The sequence below is a fragment of the Nestor notabilis genome, unplaced genomic scaffold, assembly GCF_000696875.1.
Source record: "Nestor notabilis isolate BGI_N333 unplaced genomic scaffold, ASM69687v1 scaffold30437, whole genome shotgun sequence".
Lineage (NCBI taxonomy): Eukaryota > Metazoa > Chordata > Aves > Psittaciformes > Psittacidae > Nestor > Nestor notabilis.
Window position 1 is genome coordinate 1 of NW_009936508.1, and position 15,478 is coordinate 15,478.

General features: G+C 41.1%; 1 protein-coding gene across 1 annotated transcript; it reads right to left on the bottom strand.

The window, feature by feature from the left end:
• Positions 1 to 1,762: 1,762 nt before the first annotated feature.
• On the bottom strand, positions 1,763 to 13,402 carry DAPP1 (dual adaptor of phosphotyrosine and 3-phosphoinositides; the record flags this gene model as incomplete). The annotated part of the gene is made up of 8 exons (XM_010018379.1): positions 1,763 to 1,813; positions 2,277 to 2,364; positions 2,923 to 3,008; positions 4,914 to 4,976; positions 5,201 to 5,248; positions 7,246 to 7,376; positions 11,602 to 11,735; positions 13,280 to 13,402. Coding segments are annotated over 8 exons (724 nt in total), but the record flags the coding sequence as incomplete, so codon positions are not given.
• Between the last annotated feature and the right edge of the window lie 2,076 nt (positions 13,403 to 15,478).

The window sequence follows — 15,478 nt, forward strand, 5'->3', positions numbered from 1 at the left end:
GACTGCTGTAGCTGAACCCAGGACAATGTTACACTTCAGGCTTCGTTCCCAAGCTGTAGTCACAGAACAGTGATGCTGTTGGAGAGCATTGTCCATCTCTTCCCCTTAGGCTGCTTCTCTCTCACACAAACTCATCAAAGCTGTTTAACTGAATGGGAGATGCCCATTTGTTAGATGTTTCTTGAAGGGGGAAAGGAGGACAAGGCTTTATTGCCACAGTGCACCAATACAGAAGACCTTTGGTAGTTTTATAATGATGTTTTATTCAGAAAACAGTCTGTATAAAAATATTCACATATATTTTTAATTTCCAAGTTGAAATAAAATGCTATTTCTATCTCCAAATCAACATTTTCTTTCTCCCAGTCTGTTTTTCCCCTCCTCTTCAGCCCTCCCACAGTAGAGGCCTCTGTCAAATGCTGACCTGCTGTGTGAGCAATACCAAGCCCTGTGCCACAGCATTGGCATGGCTGGAGAGGTTTGCATGTTCTGTTTCAGCAGAAACCTGACTGTTGCACGGGGACATGGGCCCCTCTTTCCCCAGCCCTCCAGGGGGAGCAGGATTGTCCAGGGATTCTCATCTCACTGCTGGGTCAGCTCTGAGGTCAGGCCAAGCTGCTCTTGGGACCTTCCAGTGTGTCAAACTTTGCTTCCACCATGTAACAGCTATTTTGACTACAGCACCAAAGTACTGGGCTTCCACTTCCTTACTCTGTAGCTAGCCACAACACGCTTAATTTGTGTGAGTCTTCCAAAATATAGATAGGAATTTACATCAGGTTATGTACAAGGTGTATTCTTTTAAATTCCTATTTTTAGTGTATGGGGTGCTTTTTGTTTAATACAAAGTGCTTAATTCTGAATGGAGTTCTGCACAGAATCTCATTTTGAGTTCTCTGCATGAGGAAAACATATAAAATCCAGTCCATTCCCAAGAGGGGCCGTTGGGAGCCCAACCTGTGATGCTACTCAACGCTGGCAGATGCCACGGGAAAAGCCTTCTGTGGAGCCCTGTCACCATCTTTAGGGTCCCACAGTAGCTCTGTTTTAAGTGTGCTGGGAACCAGCTGCCTGTTCCTCATAACCCGTTTGTCAGGTGTGTTTGCATGCTGCTGCTCACTGTTACCTGTAGATGATGCTGTCTGAAACAAATGGTCCCTTGTAGCCATCACTGGGGTACAAATGTAAGCCATACAAAACCAGATTTGACCAGAACTAAGTGTTTACTCATCCATCACCTTGAAATATTGTCTGGATTGTAATACAGATACTATTTACAGCAATGCAATTGCCTCCATCATTTTTCTTTTGGTTTAAAGCCTAAACAGATCATGCAAAATATGTACTTGTTTCCAGAAAGGACTGGTTTTAAATAACTGGCTCAAGGTTACAGAATGTGCTGCTAATGGAAAGTTGTGATGGAGCTTGCAATAAATTACCAAGAGTGCTCTGAATAACCACAGAAGTTTTCAACAGTGACTATATCTGTGATTAGTGAAGAGGTGTTTAAATTGAGTGTTGCAGGCACACACCATTCAAGTCAAACCAACACACTGATTTTGCAACTGTCTCTACACCCGAGCTCAATGGCCTGAGAGCACTCTGTGCACAGAGCTGGGTGCAAGTGTCCCTGTGCGGGTACACAGACACACATGTGCCCACCATGAGTAACGGAGACACGTGAAACTGTCCTCTTGTAAGCAATGCCTTCTCCTGGCCAAGAGGCAGTTCCTGCCAATGGAGAGAAGCAGGGGAGGTGCAGCTAGGAGCTGATGGTGGCATTACGCTGCTCCAGTTGCTTCCGTATCTGTGACTAGAACAGAAAGATGATCTGTTACTGTTTGTCTGCATGCATGTGGATGTGGGCGAGTATGACCAACCCAGATACTGGTATTCTTAAGGACGTAATGCTTTCAAGCCTTTACAGTGTCTTATTGCTCCCTTCATGACCCAACACATGCAGTCTGTGCTGATGTTCCATACTGTTTACCGTATATAAAATGACATTCTTAAAGATGATTAATTTCTTCTTTCTAATGAGTATGTGTGTTAAAAGTGCATCCCAAAATTGCTGAAGTGGGTTTGGAGGCATATACATTATGTGAAAACTACATATCCCAGTCTAGGTGGCCTGGAAGCTGGAACAAGTACTCCCTTCTTCCACATCCTGAGGGCTGTAGTGCTTGGGTGCTACCATACTGAGGAGTTTATGATGGCAGTACCAAGGGTACTGCTGCCTGAGGTGTACTGCCACCTGACACTGCACATCACCTTACCAGTTTCCATCGCAGTATTTTAATCCACTCATCAGCTTCTATTCCAGTTTTCGCGCACAGGTAATATGTCCTTAGCGGGAACACTAAACTGTAAGTAAGCAATTAAAGGCCATTTCTTAAATTGATAGAACAATTGGTAATTCTTCGTAAAACTGAACCCAGCTGGCCTGCACCAGCAGTTGTTTAGACAGAGCAGGGTGGGGAGGCTGTGCTCCCATGCAGTCATCAGGAGGGAGGTTAGCCAATAACTCTTTACAGTCCTTTACATCCATGGAAGATTCTACCCCAGGCCTCTAAGGACATAAGTCCCCCATTTGGGCACAGAAGTGGTTATTGTGTGACTGGTAGCAATGTCTGAACTAGGAACTAGCCCATGGGTCTAGGTGATGACTATACATGCTTACAGAAACAGGAAAAGAAATTCCCACCACACATAGGCCTACACCCTTCCTCCTTGCCAAGAAAAAGAAACCTTTTTCCAGTGGTAATATGTCAAAGCCACACAGGACTGACAGAGTTTGGCTGACAGAAAGAGACTCATGAGTTAGAGAAAGAGCAGGGTCACAATGGGCAAGGAAGCACCCAGCTGTCACATTTCAAACTTCCCTGGCTATTCCAGCAAGGTGTAAGAAGTACAGCAACTTACCAGAAACAATTGACTCTTTCCTGGGAATAGTCAAATTGCACAGCTGAGCATTCAGTTAAGTCAAGTGCCCGAATTGGTTCTGTGGCCTTTAAAATAGAATGGGTTTAGAATGGGAACATGCGAAATCAGATGATAAGGCTAGCTTGGTTCATCTTCAGTATATCTAGATCCTTACAAACACGCTAGGTTTTTGCAGGCACAGGAATAGATGCAACACCATAAACCCATACTAACAAGCATAGTATCAGTATTAACATGATAGGAATTGAGCTACATATAAAAAAACAGGACAGTCAGTTCAGATCTAGACAAACAATGGAGGAGATGACTACTGCAGAAAGTGTGAGCTAAATGCAGTCTGCTTAAGGTTTGCTTGATGCATTATAATGTAACTGACACAGCAACAAATCTGGTATCACTTCCAACTAAACTCTACAGAGACTTAAGAGGTCTTACCAGGCCTAGCCAGCTGTTGCAAGTTTCATTAATTCCTAAGTGCTTTAAAAGGATGAAGCTGGGTAGAGAGCAATGCAGAGGCAAAGTTGAAGTAGTGCCTGCAGCAGGAGTGAGGGGTTTGGCTGCATGAGCTCTGCGTGCGTGCGTGCGTGCGTGCGTGCATGCGTATTCAAGTTTCTTGGGGCAGACCTAGGAGTGCTCAGGTATGGGGATATAGACTATGTGTAACTATAGCTCCCTTAAAAGTTTCATCCTCCCTAGGTGTGAGAGTTCTTCCTTATTGTGTTTGGTCTTACACTCTTATAGAATCATTTAGGTTGGAAAGTCTTTAAGATTGTAAAGTCCAACTGTTAACCTACCACTGCCAACTCCACCACTAAACCATGTCCCTAAGCCCTGAGCACCTCAGAAGAGGCAGCTGAAGTAGTAGAACAGGTTGCCCTCTACCCAAATGCCCTTTGGTCGTCCCATGGCCCTTCATCAGGTGTATGGAGGTGTCTGTTGCTTTCCCACCTTTCCTTGTGTTTTCTTCTGGCTCAGTGGTTGTTAGACACTACACTAGAAGCAAGCCCCTTGTGCTGAGGTGTGCTAGCAAATGCCTTCTCAGAGCCAGCAGCAACTTGCTCACCTGTAGGCATCTGCAACCCCACAGCAACACTGGGAGTGCCAGGAGACATCAGATCTGCTGCCCTGGAGGAGGCCATGTTCCTGACAGAGACACCTTGTCACCTGGTAAGTCACAGATGCTACTCAAATGTTTGCAGTGCTGCCCTTTGAAATGTTATCCTGGAAACTTAACTGAAGTTGGCTTGAACTGAAATGAAAGCTGATGGTAGGCCCCATAAATACCTAACTGTTTGTAAATGGTAATGTTTGGTAAGAGAGTTGTGTCTGCTGTTGTGTTAAAATCTGTGAGATGCTTGAAGCAGAGCTTGTGCAGACGGGCAGAGGAAAACAGTTTGGCTGTGTTCACAAAGGAGGTATTGAAAGGGTGGAGAAACTCTAAGAGGTATCTCTTATTTTTACTCAGTTTAAGAATTGAATGGAACAGCAAGTACAACTGTTTTTCCCAGCTGCAGCAGGTTAATCCATGTCAGAGTGCTAGAAAGGAGGTAGTTTTTGAATCAGTGGCTTTCTACATATACTTGAAATAGAAGGACGAAAGAAAGGAGTGCAAAATATACTTTAGTATTTGCAGAAATATTTTAATAGCACCACTGTCTGTTATGTTGTGTGTCAAAGCTACCGATAAAAACCATGTTGTGCTGGTAGCTTAAAATCCACTGAACAAAGCAACCAAAAATGCACTGTAAATAACAGCTCTAACTAGTAGGTAAGACTACAGAGCACAGTAATGTTTTCCAGCTGTAAAACTTGCTTTTTCCTGTTGAAGTCATGAGCAAGATGTCTGAGCTAATTTGAGAGGCCTGACCCCTCTGACAGTATGTGAAGCTTTGACACAGATGCAAGAAGCTAGAGATATGAGGAGGCCGCAGCTGCCTCTAGAGAGGTTTAAAGAGTTGTTTGCTACTTACTGTCTGGTCTTTGAAATACTTAAGTTCATTCCTATGCAGTGTAAACCACCTTGTCTTCCAATTCTGAAAGATCAAGAATGGATGGATGGTAACTGTCTTGTGAGAATTGAGCGTACTGCGTCTTGGGAAAGAAAAAGTTTTAAGGCTTTGACTTGCTCTGGTTTACAGTCGTGCTTTGTTGTTGCTCTCTGCAGGGGAATGCAGATGGAGCTATTTCAACTCCACATTGTCTCTAGCTTCTGTGGGTGATTGCAGAGTAGAAGCAAGGAATAAGAGTTTTTCCTTACCTTGACTATTTTGCCTTGTTTTATCAAATATCCTTCTTTTGTACCAAGCTGTGAAGAAACAAGGAAAGGGATTGGGGTTAGAGACTATGCTCTATTTTTATTTCCCACATTCCCCTCTCTGCCTATATCCAGAACAAGCAAGAGCAGCCTGTCCTTAGGGAAACTTCCCATGGCCAATTGCCCTGTCCTCACCCCACAGGCCTGGATCCACAGTTAGGTTAAACATGGGCCTGTGCTAGTTCTAAAGGCAGCCTCTTACACCATGACTCCCTTGGCACGCTTCTGGCCTGCATCTTCTTAACCAAACACTGCAAAATAGTTGCACTTACAGTTTATTTGGTAAAGTTAGATGGTTGCCTCAGTATGTCTTGTAATCAGAAGCACCTGGGGTTTAACTGACAGTGGAATTATCCACAAAAAAATCACTCTTGATGTGTTTTACTTAGGCATTCTCTTCCCCCAGACAGCCACACGCTTGAGAGGAAAAGCCTGATACATTCAATATGCTTATTGAAAAATTGTTTTTTGAACTGTTTTTCTGACACCATGAATGATGCTGGGACCTTATGACTTCTCAGATACTGAAACCCTGTGTAGGGACCTAGTTGTGAGACTGCATGCCTCTGGAAACCAAATTCTGGCCAAGTTAATTACTACTTGGCTCTTGAAAAAATACTGCCTTTATATTGGTTGCATGTGGAAGTTAAGTTTCCTTGGAGGTTAAAGTGGAACTCAGCCGTGAACGGTTGGTTGTAAGATACATGAGAAGTGGTTCTTTTTATTAACTCCATTTACCTGTATTAATGTAACTCTTGCTCTTTTTTCTCAAAAAATATAGTATGTAACTAAAATACTCTCTGTTGTGAGCAATACTGTTCTGGAAACGACTTCTCTCACTTAGATACGAGTTACTAGGGATTTAAAGTCTGTAATTAATGCCCACGTGAGTCACACATGTCAGCCTTTGGTGGCCCAAATGGATATGAAGATGTTCTCTTGTTTCTCGCACCAGTAAGGCATAGCTTTTTACTGTGCTCAAAACTACCAGGACTGAAAGGGTGGAGGCTCTCCTGCCATACCTCTCTTTTCTGGGTTTAAGTCTGTGTCAGAATACAGACTGTCTTCCTCCTTTAAACAAGGTGATTCTAAAATAATAAAATCCAAGTGTGAAGATGCCAAAAAAACCCCTTTTTGAGTAATGTACCTATCCACATATAGATACTCTGATTAACTTGGTTATACAGTGCTTCAGTTTGGGGTTTCCTTTTCCAAATGTGTCCCTGTCTTGCACATGTCTGAATACTTTTTTCAGTAGGTTGCTTTTTAACTGACATAGAAAGGCTGTGTATTTCTAACTGGGCAAAGTAGTTCTAAGAAACAAAGAAGCCTGCAAAAATAGTAAGTAGTAATGAGTTTGTCTGTCAGAACTACTATCTACTTCCTGCCATCTAATCCTCATATTCACCAAGTGAGACAAAATATGGTAAATCCCATAATTGTTAATTGGCTTTGCTATTTGGGGTATTCCTCTCCTTACCTGGGAAGGGAGAGACAGAGAGACTTCCCACTGGCTGTAAAGGATGTTGAGCAAAACAAGGGCTTACTGTGCAACCTGGCATGTGTATTGTTGCATACAGTCTAACGAGTGTTGTCAGAAAGATGTGAGAAGTGGTGTGTTTGTTGTGTGGGTTTGTTTTTTAATTCCTGATAAAGTTATTGTTAAGATGGCATTCTAAAAGGAAGGTAACAGAAGAATGAAAACCTTTCATATATTCTTTGTTTGGATGGTCAGACTTACCTAGGTCAGCTACAGACAGTGTTTTCCCAGTGACAGCATTGAAAATCTCAGAGACAGTTCTAAAAGGCTTTAGCTGTCATGGGACTGTACTTAGCAAGTCTTTGTTTGTTTTGCCTTGGTTGGCAAAGATGTCCTGTATTTACAAGCCCACAAAGTGATGAATTACCAGTGTTACTCCATAGCTCACTCCAGGAATCATACTAAACTCGGGCCAGGAGAAGCACCCCTCTCACTGAACACAACTTACTGAAGGAGCATTTGGAACAAGGTCGCTTTCTGTCCTTCCTGTCTGCATGGCTGTGTGAACTCGGACAGACTCATAAATGGAAGGTTCTTCCACTTCTCGTGGGTAGGGATGCTTCAATACAATTAAGGTTCCTGAAGAGAAAAAGAGCAGGAGTGAGTCATCTGGCAAGACAGTCTTAGAAAATACCTGGCAGTAGCTCCCTGTTTGACAAATGGTTAACTTCATCTTTTCCCAAAATAAAAAAGGCATAAGAAGTAATAACCTCCCAAGATATATGTGACACTTCGTGTAAGGGGATTTCCTTGGAACGGACTCAGGCCACACCGATTTGAGAAAACAATCAGATGCTACAAATAACTCTCCCATACTGGTAAAACCAGACAAATATTTCTAACATGCATCATCTGAGTAATTCAGACTTTGTGAGGAGTATTTTCTACAAAAATCCACCCATCCAAAGTACAGAGGGGCACCTGCTGGATTCACTTGCCCAGTCTCACTTCCTTGACTCTCTTGTGTTGCTCAGAGTCCTCAACACCTTGGACACCCAGACCATGCCTAAATTAATCCCTTCCTCCCTGTACAGTGGGAGTCTACTTATCCTTGCATCTCTGAAAACAAGACTGACAATCCTCTTCACTTCTCCTAAGCAGTAGTTAATTAAACCCCTTCTGCATTGCATGGCAAAATGGTGAAAAGTCAAGACAGCAACAGAACAGGGCTGTCAGACAACCCTCAAAGGCAGGTGTCTCCTGTCCTGCTTGAACCTTATCCTCAGTCAGGGAGCAACTAGGTAATACAGAACAAACTGAAACACAATTTCACAGTTACAGCTGAAATGCTGATCTACACATAACCTGCACTTTCACTGCATTCATGAGGATGTGACTAAAGAAATTATCATGCCTTTTTACCAGCAACTGTGAAAACTGTAAATATATGGTATCTTTTTAAAACCTTTAAACTTACTAGTGCTTGCAGGGAATCACTTGATGCAGTAAATTTCCTTCTTACACAGGAGGCTGGCTGGGTGGGTAGGCAGGATGAGGCCATCACAGTTACCCTGGTTTTGCCAAGAACCTGCTGCATATATCGCTTCATCTCTCAGAGCTTTGGTTAGAGGCTTCCTAACAGTAGGCCCAGTTAGCATCACAATTAACTGGTTAAGATACTAACTTTTTGATTATAGCTGTTCTTTGTTCCCCAAATAAGGTCATGCTTATTGCACATTCTCTGTACAAAGCTGCATTCTCAATAGTGAATCTATTAACCTACCCACAATAGTGAAGAGTCTCCTTAAAAACGTAACTGCTATACTATCTAATCTTATTCTTTAAAAATAATGTCAAAGTATACCAAGTGCTGCTCCATTTACATCTTATGCTGATATTGTCAGCTCTTAAAGAGGAAGGATGCTAGAATTGGTAAGAACTTGGACTTGAAACCTACAAGTGATTGACTAATTCAGAAGTGAAATAAAGTATATTTTGCAATGGGAAGGGCTACAAACAGAAGTGGGGAAAATTGTATTTGAAGTAACCAACTGAAATCTGTTCACAGGCACAGGTGGTCTATGCAAATGTGCTATATTCAACTTGTAGGAGGTGAAAAGTCAAAATTAGTTTCATTCTCTCTGGCCTTACAGAAGAACATAGCTTTTTCATTTAAAATCAAACTGAGAATACACCTATTACCAGTCTAGAGAAACTACTCTTAAGCAGTTGCATGGAATCAGAGTACCATCATCTCTATAAATAAAAGAGGCCCTGCTCTTTTATAAAAGACCCCTGCTGCAGAACCGGGAGGACTTACTTAACATGTTATACAATATTTGTTTTCTAATAAGTTCTCCATGTTTTCTCTCCATAAGAGATACTTGTACACCATCATCTGGTAACTGTATAAAAGAACTAGTAAAAGTTGCACTGCAGCAAGATTCTTCTTGCATGTTTGTGTGTGGTACCTATTCCTAAGGAAGACTTAAAATGAGTCCCATTGTTGGGAATTTTAGCTTCAAGTGACTTTTTTTTTTGTCTGGGTAATGACAATGTTTTTTATATGCTTTCAAAATAATTTAGGTAAAAATTGACAAACGAAATGAGTAAAAATACTATGTTAACCTTGCCACTTTGAATAAAGATGGAAATCCAGAAATATGATAGTATATTGCTTTAACCCTGTTACTGAATAGATTTAGCCTGCCTGCTCAGTAAGCCATCTCACAGAACACAATTTTCTTTTACTTATCTATAGTTCAGAAGGAAGTGGATACATCACACTGCAGGAAGATAGACATGAGTTCATGTACCAATTTGGAGTGGCAAATGAAGTTGTGGTACGACAAGGTTTGTTTGGCTTTAAGCACAAACCTGCAGGTGTCCCATTACATAAGAACCACTGCGCTCCGCAGACTAGTTTGCAGGGCACAGGCCTGCGTGTTTACATACTGATCAGTGAGAGTCTGCTGTGCCTCTTCAGACACAAAACTAGCTCCAGTGAGACAAACTTAAATGGGAGATAGTAGGAACCACTACATAGTCTATCTCATGGGTCTCTGCTTTATAAACTCCTGTCCGTAAGCAAGGAGGAGATAAAAAATGTTATCTTGCTGTTCTCTTTCATAGTTTTTATAGAAAATTGTTTGTAAGTATAACAAGGAATAAGAAAAACTGGTCCAACTACTTTCTACTAATGCCTGAGCTACAGGTCGCTTGCTGCCTTCCACTGAATGGAACATTAGCTTAAGAAATCAGACCCTGTTGCTGGCCCCTCTGGCAACCTGCTGTGTCACCTGTGTTGGGCCAGTCATTCTGCCATGCTGGTATTTGGCTTAGAGAGGGCTCTGATGAGCCTCTACTCCCTTTTTAGTATAAACTGGTTACCACCCAGGAGACCTTGGACACCCGTGTTTGAAGGAACATTGCCTGAATGCTAGGTCTCTCTTCCTCTCTACTGCTATCCATGGTAAGGTAAGGTGGAAGGTTTCTTGATGTGATATTCGAACGGCTTTTCTCATTCTGTAGCACATCCAAATTAAAGAGGTTTCACAGAGCCAGCAGAATCTGGTTAGAGAACTTTAAGGCAACAAGTGAGCCCATCATTCAGCAATGTTGGTCCTGTCCACAGAGATCACACAACACCAATGCCTTGATTAGTAAAGTCTGTAATGCACACAGTGAAGGAATGGGGAAATACAAGTTTTATATGTCATCTGAAATCTTTATGGGGTTAGGCCTGTATGCGGCATGTCTGTGCTCACCAGCACAAAAGATATATGTGGGAACTTCGTGTTTGAACCACTCTTAAAGCAATTTAAAAAGAGAATGCTTTGAAAGATGCATGTGCTATATTGAGTGTACCACTGCATTTTTCTTGCAGGAGGAAAAAAAAAAAAGCAAAGCAACCCTTGAGTTTAATGCTTGAGTTACAAGACTACTGCTCTTAGTGCAGTGTGTGACATATTACCGTTATTGCACGTGCCAACTATCACTTAACTGGTATCTTGTTTATGTAATTAGTACTACTCTATGAGGTATTTGCATATACCTTCTACAGAGGATACTGAAGTTTTTGGCACTAACTTGTACTGACCCTTTCTCAACTCCTGCATTTGAAGCTAAACCTAAAACTGGCATCATCATGATTATAAGCATCTGCTTCTACGTGGATTCTGGTCTGGTGGTATTCAACTCACTTGTAGTAATCAAGATTAATCTTTTGACTTAATTCAGGTGGCACGTTGGCTGCTAAAGAAACCTCTGCTTTTCACTCTTTCTTAAAAACATCACTCTGATGGCAGATAGTATCAGCAGGTTGATCCACTGTAGACAGAAAAGGGCAAGGTAATACAGGCCAAATTCCCTGAAGGAAAGAGGAACGTATCACTGTAGCCTTCTTCCCTGGATGAAGGATGGTGGAGCTAAGAGCTGAACAATTTCAAATCCCTTTTCCATTTATTCTTTTTCTGTAATTTCAACTTCAAGGATGAACATTTACTTCCTCACTAAACACCCTGCTTTAGTTTTTCACTTTCTGAGAAGGTTCTATTGCTTCCAGTACACGCATATTCTGACATGCTTCCTTCTCTGAGAAATCAAAAGGAGCTCACGTCTCTGGTTATCAAAAAACCCGTAAGGTTACATGTAGTTTGCCTTCAGAGTACTGGAAAGAGCTTTTGAAGAGGAACAACTAAGATACCTGTGGTTAACACAATCATGAATTCTGAAGAGGAACACTTCAGCAGTAGATTGATTTGATAGACACTGAAGACACCGGAAACTCCTTTCACTTAGATCTGTACAAAGCATGACTACAAATGTGTTCATGCAAACACATATGTTCATATGCTCTCCTTACCTGTTTCACTTCCAATTAAAGGCTGATTTGCAAAATGCATGACTAATTCCTTCAAGCTAGAAAATTCATTAAATCCAAATTTGAACGAAGTTCCTGTATGTTCAACAAGGAAGTGTTTGACAGAATCTTTTCCCCTAAAATAAAAAAGGAAAAATTGTCAATGCAAAACTGCTGAAGGCATTTGGCATGTGCAACCCTTAAACAGTAGCTTCCACTACAGGAAATCTGGCCCAGATCACAGCCTGACAATCACTGTCCTAGCAGCAATACTATCACCATTACTGTCCCTCACTAATACTCCTCACAGCTGAGACTCAGATTTATTAAGAAAAATCTAATTGTCACTTTACAGATGTGAGATGATGAAAGCCTAGAAAGGCCAGGGAAGTTAAATTAACTCTTGTAGCAATCAGTAAAAAGACTCACAAATGAGGTTTCCAGCCTTCTGTCTATTCCCTTACTGGACTTTAGTCTTTATTGTGTACCTATATTATTTGGTGTATGTCTTACTTTACAAGTAGCATCCCAACCTCATTGAAACTCTCCTGTTTCTCTTTGAAAAATAGGCTGCCTCCTTTCTGCACCCAAACAGGGATTTAATAACCTAACTTTAGATACCTATTTGTGTGTTCTATCTCTGTACTGAGACAAATACTTCCTCTATGGTTGGCACTGTCAAACATGAACCAGGATCCTTTGTCCAGAAAGTAACAGTACTTGTTTATGAAAACTGATAGTATTTAGAGAAGTGCACAAGGCCTCACTTCCTGGATGGGCACTCATTTTGACTTCAGGAGACAACAAAGCACTTACTGCAAGTATCTCTCCTGTGAAAAAGTTACTTCTGTTAATGTTACTTCTGTTAATGTCATTAGCATCCAAAATAGTCCAGAGAAAAATCTGTCTCAGAAGAAACTGTACGGAGCAAATATATTGAAAACATAGTGAAGAAAGGTTTATAGCATCTTTTCCATTGTTTACTGCCACTTCCACAGGATATTATAATTTCAAACAGGTATTTAAACAAATATTTATCTTTGAACAGTACTCATGATATTGTAGAACATGCCTCTGTTGACCTCTGTTGCACGTTTTGTGCTACAATCAGCTGAGATACAATGTGTGCAAGCCAAGTGCAGAGGCCCTACAACAGCCAAGCAACGGCTGTGACTCCACTGCAATGACAGGGTTTTCATCTTTTAATTTCACAAGAATGTTGCAATATTGCAATGAGTTGTACTTACTCTATTTCCTTTTTAAAGTTGGCTAATTTAGCGCTTATTAACTGGTATATTTACTAGTATTCTCATCATAAAACTCTTCTACTCCCATCAGCTGTTTCTTTAACTCCCAGAACTGCCATATAGGTTTGTATCATGAGGACTGAGTATCTACAGCAAATCCACAGAAATATGTTTTTGTCAATAAGATTGATTCATAGTTTGTAAAAATGAGTGCCATTTTCAAATCCAATCCAATGGTTTCTTTCTTTCTAACAAAATGTCATTCAGCAGGACTACACTATTAGAAATATGTATTAAAATAGTTTGAGCCCTAGGAAAAACCTCTGCAGGTAATCTCAATGCATGAGAAAAGCAAACAAACATGGGAGTAAATGCAGATTTTAAAACTGCTAGCTGTGAGGCATGAAAGAAATTCACTTGGGTCCATACACTACCTTACAGAGAGGGAATACAAATCTTCCCTTTCATTACTCTTCCTCAAGAGATAGCTTCCATCCTGCCCATTGGAAAGCAGCAGCGCTTCTGCTGCATGTCGGGTAAGATTATCATGATACCACCTGGGAAGACACAAGGGGTTAAAGCATCACTCACTCTGTTCTCAATTGACAGTTTCTGCTGTGTTACAGAGCTGAGTTAGAGAAAGAGGAAGAACTGCAGCTATCAGTGCTACAATTCTGAATTACCATCCTTCTCACAAGCACACACAGGTTACACTGAACTGTGCCCCTTCCAGCACACTCAGAGAACTACCTTTGGTTAACTACAAAGTTGTACACAAACACCTGACACTTTGCTGTTCGTAATAATCTAGAAAACCCTGCAAATTCTCCTTCCGTGAGCAACAAACTACCCACATCTATGCTGATAAGATGAAAGCAATTTTGGGGGGTATGCAGGACCCTTTGTCTATTTTCAGAACCTGACTTCCTGTCTTATCTACACACTTTGGTACACTTCCCCTTTTGGGGCAAACAGGCAACACTTAAACTCCTCCCAAACTTTCTATTTCTCACAACTCGGTTCATCTGCACTGCTAAGATTGGCAATTAACCACATGTGCCTAAGCTTAAAATTTCATTTGATGCATAACTTTTTTGGAAGAAGGAACAGAGGAAGGGACCAAAACAACTAACAGAATTTGGGGGAAAATTTAGGAAATCTTACCATTGTTGTCAGTCAACCATATGTGGTCTGAGCTATGCAGGAGAACTAGATCTAAACACCTGCTTCATTTACCATCAGTTAAAACTAACCTCATTAGGTTTTTTTTATATGAAAAATTCCACAAGGAAATCACAGAAAAAAACCCTGCAAAGATCATGAAATGTTGTATATGGCTTCATTTGCACCTAGAATTTTTTTACAATAGAAACACCTGATTCCCATCAGTAGAAAAGGATCTCATGAGACATGACCCTGAGATCACACACAAATAAGAGCCACAGCTATAAAAGGCTGGAGTGATATCCCACAAGACATGTTGTGTGAAGATATTTGTGCAGTTATATACACACACCATAACCTCTGGTGCAGAAGAAGGAGGGGAGACTGCACCCAGGGCACAGCTCTGCAGGGCACAAGCCTCTCCCCCTGTCTGAATGTGGAGCGGTGCCCAGTCTCCTTTCCCTTCTTTTAAAACTTTATGTGCCCGGAGTACTAGGGTCAAAGTCTATTACTGTTTCAGGCAGAGAAATACAGTTGGACTGAAAGCAGAAGTGTGATCACAGCGCTTTCCGGCATTTGTATCATGGCAGGGTTCAGCCTGAAACAAGGTGTAAGTAAGTGTACACCTTTTCTCCTTCGTACTTTATCTGTTCATTGTAAGTTGCCACTAAATTTGGCACCTTATGTTATGTTTTTAACTCTGAATTTAGACAGCTGCCTATTTGAAAGGCCAGCTGGTTGATAAATTGCTTTATGACAGGCTCCAGATTGTTAACCCTGCAGAAGACAAGATCCATGTGAAACTCAATACAGGCAGGGTATGGCTGCTTTGGCACTAGAACATGGCCCGTGGACCATCTATACAGTAGAATCAAATAATGAATATTTAAAGATCAAAGTGTCATCCTCTGAAACACCTGTTAGCCAAAATCTGCTTTGGGATTAACTGCCCAAGTAAGTAACTGCCAAAGGTCAGATCTGTCCTGATGTGGTAAGGATCACACCAGCATGCACACTTGGCTGAGAGGACAACACTGTGTCTTGGGTAGAATTTCGTAACACTATTTCTCTCACTTATGTACAAAAGAAACATACACAGAGAAAATCTGTAAGTGGTCATGTTCATAAAGGAGGCATACTCGGTTTGAGGTTGCTCATAAGTGTGCTATTACTTTATGTCCAAAAAGCTCTCTTCTAAGATTTTAAAATAGAATTCACTTATGTTTAAAAAAAGGGCTGTGTTTAAATCTACTCTCTCATTACACATAAAAAGCCAGTGAGTAATGAAATTTTACCATTATGAAAAAAATAATATTAAACCAACCAAAAAACATCAACAAAATCCCACCCACTTAATTGGGAAAATAATGTTGGTTTAAAGTGCGTTTTAAGTATTTGCTGACCAGGCTGCATCAGTCTTCCTGCCCAAATATGTTGCATCAGACAAAAATCCCTCGAATGTTACTATG